At 35.2% G+C, this 5,584-nt stretch overlaps 1 protein-coding gene across 1 annotated transcript in view; it reads right to left on the bottom strand.

Moving 5' to 3' along the window:
• Rb1 (RB transcriptional corepressor 1) overlaps positions 1 to 5,584 on the bottom strand; it is a 141,419-nt gene that overhangs the window by 67,811 nt on the left and 68,024 nt on the right. Inside the window, exons 13-16 of the mRNA XM_031362507.1 lie at positions 1,484 to 1,600; positions 690 to 746; positions 570 to 601; positions 413 to 489 (exon numbers count right to left, since the gene is read on the bottom strand). Coding sequence (XP_031218367.1) covers positions 413 to 489; positions 570 to 601; positions 690 to 746; positions 1,484 to 1,600 — 283 coding nt within the window. The remainder of the gene's footprint in view (positions 1 to 412; positions 490 to 569; positions 602 to 689; positions 747 to 1,483; positions 1,601 to 5,584) is intronic.

Here is a 5,584-nt window from a genome sequence, read left to right on the forward strand (position 1 = left end):
TATTCTGTTATTTTCAATGACCATTAAATTGTCCTAGGTATTATAAAAACAGCAACCGATTAGGAAGCATTCGGTTTCCAGTGGCCTCCTGCACAGAAGCGCTGCTGCTCTTCAACACTCCGCGCCATGCTCAGGAGCCTTTGCAGCAGTTTCATTAGCTCCATTTCCTGAATTCAATACACTCAGAGCAGAAGCCTCAGAAAATTCTATCCCCCAGATGACCTAAACGATTGACATGTTAAACCATTTAAATAGCTGTAACTGCCAATTACATTGTTCAGCATATATTGATCAATAGTATGACTTTTTCTTCTCACCACACATATACACACAAAACAACATAAAACCACAACATAACTTAAGAATTTGTTTAAATTAAGCTACAGTGCTTATTTATTAAAATTTAACTTACTGCTATACGTAGCCATTACAACTTCAAGAGCACAGGCCAATAAAGACATATGAAAGATGTTGTCATTTAGGAGTTTGCTAAAAGGAGAAAGAATGAATAATTTTAAATATGGCTTTTATAGAAAGAAATTGTTTTATTAAAATGAGAAAATATTTACCTAAAATTCTGAATGGACAAACGTTCTTCTTCCTAAAACAGATAATTTTAAAAAAAATTTTAATTGAAGCTTTCTTTGTGTCAGCATTGATTTTTTTCTATTTTGTTTTCTTTAACTTACTGATTTAAGCATGGACTCCATCACACGATAATACAATCGGACCCCAAGTTTATATCGCTATAAACAAAAGGGAAAATAGTAAGATTTTACTGTTTCAGAAAATCAGAAAGTTAATTGATTCTGCTCCTTCTAGGAATATGGCTAGCAAGAGATCATAATGGCTAATTTTTAAAGTCCAAGACTTAATATAAACTAGTGCTGGGCATTCCCAATAAGCAGCACAGTGTGTCTAGGAGCTGATGTTTTTCCGCTCAGTATCAGCTTTTCTATAGAGGCTATATGCTTAGTACCATTTTAAACATTTTACACATCTAGTATAATGCTTTTGGTGATACAGAATATTAACTTATGAAATGGCTAAGATTAAAAGAATAGTTTCTGTCTGTAAAACTCAGTGATACTAGCATAAACAAAAAAAAAAAGAAAGAAAAAGAAAAACAAACAAAAAACCAAAGTTGATCTAATCAGTGAATGTTTTAAGCAAATGGTTAGTTCTCATCAATTAAAAAAAATTGGTGTTTGAATTACAGATACATACACATAAGCACTGTTCTTTTATTCCAAAACAAGAATGTAAGTGATACATGTACTGAAAAGAATTTTATGTATAATCATTTAAACCACTGGTTCTCAACCTCCCTAAAATTTCCCATAAGTAGCAGCAAACGCAGGCAGCTAGAAGAGACCATCTACCATTACCTTCTACTACTACACAAGTACTACTACCACACAGACTGCATCAACAAGTGAGTTCTACACTAAGGTACTAGTAGATGTGTGTGCACTCAAGTTACCTGCACTCCAATGTCAACACATCCCTGCCCCACAGCGTTAGCAAACTTCTCTTTAAAGATGTGTCCAACATCCTTTACTCTTTTTAGGATATTTTCTTTTGGATTCACTGTGCAATTCTTTAAGAAATATAAACAGAAATAAATATTGAAGTTACTGTTTGACCAGAGTTAGCATTTTCCTCTTTTACAATAAATAACTTTGATCTGCTGTTTGTGAAAACATGTAAACACTTCTATTATAACAAAGCAATTGACACTACAGAATATGACCAGTAAACATAGAATTCCACTGTATGTCAGACACAAAACTTATTCAGTACACTGTTACTGAAATTTTAAGCCAGTGGTTTTCAATATTGCTAGTGCTGTAATCTTTTAATACAGATCCTCATGTTGTGGTGTTCCCCAACCATAAAATGTTGCTACTTCATAACTAATTTTCCAACCGTTATGAATCATAATGTAAATATCTGATATGCAAGATATTTGATATGCAACCTCCAATGGGGTTGCAACCTACAGGTTAAGAAGAGTGTTTTAAACAAATAAAGGTTATAGACAAACACATATATCAGCCTTTCCATCTATTATAAATTCTCATAAAGTATCCTCAGTTATGAATTGCTTTGGTGGCCTGGAAAGCTGATAGGCGGTTAAGAGTACTAGGACATGAATTTGGTTCCCAGCACTGATATGGAGGTTTACAACCCTCTGTAACTCCAGTTCCAGGGAATCCAATGCCCTCTTCTGGCCTCCGCAGGCACATGGTACATTAACATATATGCAGGCAAAACCACCCATGTACATAAAAACAAACTAACTAACTAATGAAAAAGCCCAAGCTATTTTTAAAAGGTTACCTTAACACACATATAACCTTACTACTCAAAAGCAGATGAAGAAGAAAAGAAAGATTTGAGTTTTGTTTCATTTCCTAATGAAATGTGCTTTAAGAGGATGCAGAATTAGGAAAATCATTTTTTTGTATTTTCAGGTACACAAGTCAGGAGATAGTTATAAGTGATATATTATAATAGCCCATAACTTATACTATGCTATATTAAAATATGTCATAAACATTATTCATTTCTCCTATAATCAGACTATAATTTTATTTTTTATAATCTTGATGGATCATATATTTTCAAAATACACTAAGAATAAACTTTCTAAATTTAAGATTATAATTCTTTGCACAGTGCCATTAAAAATGTAACTCACAACTTAGAATATCAATAATTCTGTATTTCCTAAAGAAAATAGCATACAAATCTTAGGAACATTAGACACACACACACAAACACACAAGCAAGCAAAGACACCATTTCCTGGTCTGATATTACTGCTGTTAAAATGTTTCCATAATTTCTAAGACTTTATGTAGAGGAAAGATGGCATTATTTAAAAAAAAATAAATGAAGAAAAAAGAAGTAAAATTTCCAGCTATGGTGGACGCAAGAAGTTCAAAGCCAGCATAGGCTAAATAGTGAGTTTGAGGACATGATGGATGGATAGATGGATGGGGAAAGGAAGGAAGGAAGGGAGAGAAGAAAAAAGAGAAAAACGAAAAGGAGGAAGATGAGGAGGATTAAAACAAAACAAAACAAAACAAAACAAAACAAAACACAGAAGCCAGGTAGTGGTGGTGCATGCCTTTAATCCCAATACTTGGGAGGCAGAGGCAGGTGGGTTTCTGAGTTCGAGGCCAGCTTGGTCTACAGAGTAAGTTCCAGGACAGCCAAGGCTATACAGAGAAACCCTGCAAAACAAACAAACAAACAAACAAGAAAAAGGAGAAGGAAAAGAAGAGGAGGAAGAAAAAGAAAAAGAAAAAAACACAGAAAAACATTATGGTCTCCACAATGCTTGCCTTGAGCCCATCTGTCATCTACACATCAGTTATCTTCAGACAGTGCATGAAGCTTCATATTCATTAAAAAGTTATGTTATAAATTCTGGTTAAGAAAATGTCCCTAAGACAGAATTTCTTGTCTAACTAAAGTAACTCAAATAAAAGGGAGCACCTACCTACTTCAAAGATGGGAGTAAGTATTCAAGAAAATATTGGAAGAAAGATTATTTTTCTTTAGTATCTACATTATCCTTGCTAAAAGCTGTAAGCAACTGGGTAGATATATGGCAAATATTCTTGGCCTATAGAATTATAACTTTATATAAAGTTAGGCAAATAAAATCATATTTGAATAATTATTATGTATAAAATTATAGAACTTGGTCTGTTAATCTCTGGACACAATACAGTAGAAGATAACAACAATACTATGCTAAAACCTGATTACAGTATGAAATAGAACATTAGCAAATATAAAAGGCACTTAATTATAGTAATTCATTTGTCAAGGCTCCCAGCTATGCATGGCATGGTTATGGATTTCCCTGTCACTTAACCCTTAAGCCAGAGATGAAATGAGGGGTCACTCATCAATGCTAGCGCCAGTCACCAGTCTTTCATTTCTGAGGGAAAGAGCTTTCAAATATCAAACTTGGGGTCTCTTAAGAATGGGAAGGGTTATGAGAAAGGTAAGTTCTATCACCTAATAGAAACTAAAACAAACAACAGTTAGATTCACAGAAGACTCAGTAGCAATGGGATCGTAAAAACAGTAAGGTAATATCTAAAATCTCTCAGAAAATTAATGACAACTTAGAATTAAAGTAAGGATAAAGACATTCTCTCTCTCTCTCTCTCTCTTTCTCTCTCTCTCAATCTCTCTCTTATTCATACACACACACACACACACACACACACACACACACACACACACACACCACATACCCCAAACTAACCTTGGAGTATCAGAAAGAAATTGCCATGGGAAGGTTTAGAGGGAGAAGAAACAAGAAAAAGTCATTCATTTATATCATAACCTCAAAAATAAAAGCAATATTTTTATAAGAAAATTGTTTGAGAATATACCTAAATAAAAAAATGGGAGTCCCAGAAAAAAAGGGTAGACAAGAAGCTGCCCTGTGCTTTATAGTGAAGGAGTCAGAATAAAAAACCCATCCTCTATTACAAAGAGATAAAAAGAAGAGCTTTAGAAATCACAAAGATAGTGACATCTGAAAAGAAGTGAGCCATGCTAAAACCAGCTCCTACTGGTAGCTCCCAGGCTAAGAGGCGTAGGGGAAATAAGAGCCTCATCTAAAAAGTAAAAGAGAATGGTAGTTCTCTAAGAACAAGCCCACAAGCCTCGAACCCAGGTAAAGGTTTTGAGAAAGCAAGGCGTCTTCTGGTTTACAGATCTGCAGTGAAGAGGAATGCCATTTGTTATTTAGAATGACTCTGAAGACAATGATCATGGTGACAGGGAACATGTTATCTAAAGCTGAACTACCTGTGTCTGAAAGCTGGGACTACGAGGCACAGAGCCTGAATTTAACCTATCACAACAACTCTCCCGGGTAGGGGAGTCAGGAAAAGCAACTGTGGTTTGGAAAAGGGTTCCAGAACTTGACAAACCAAAAAGTATAGATAGTAAATTACACAAGGAAAGCCTTCAACAGCTAGGACCAGACCTCACAGACTGAGAATGGCCCGTGAGGTGCAAAGTCCTGAGCTTAGGTTAATGGGTTAATTAACTATGGGACCCACCTATTGCTATTCACTCCCAATATTACGGTAAGTCTGAAACTATAACGGTCTAACTGTTATAGGATGATTAATACTTGGGAGATTTTAAAAGTACAAAGATAGGATCTCTACCTGTTCTCTACAGATCTCAGTGCTGCTGCAGTTTTGCTCCATATTCACAATGCCTTTAGGGATACTCCCAGCTAGAATATTAGGCATCCCAGAGCATCTGAAAGTATGAGTTTGAGGAGGGTGACACACTGCAGAACTAAATGTGGCCATATGCCTCTGGTATGCATAAAAGGGAAGTTACTTGGAAGAAGACAGCATTAGCAGACATGAGAAATTTGTTTAATACACACTCAACACTAGGATAAACCATAAAACACATCCATCCACAAGTTCCCAATGACCTTTAACTACGGCTATGAATATATCTGGCAGCCTCCAATTTTTGAGCACCCAAGAAAAAGCTGCTTCAACATGTCATCTTGTTTTGTTATTTC

This window comes from Mastomys coucha, unplaced genomic scaffold (genome assembly GCF_008632895.1).
Source record: "Mastomys coucha isolate ucsf_1 unplaced genomic scaffold, UCSF_Mcou_1 pScaffold9, whole genome shotgun sequence".
Classification (NCBI taxonomy): Eukaryota; Metazoa; Chordata; class Mammalia; order Rodentia; family Muridae; genus Mastomys; species Mastomys coucha.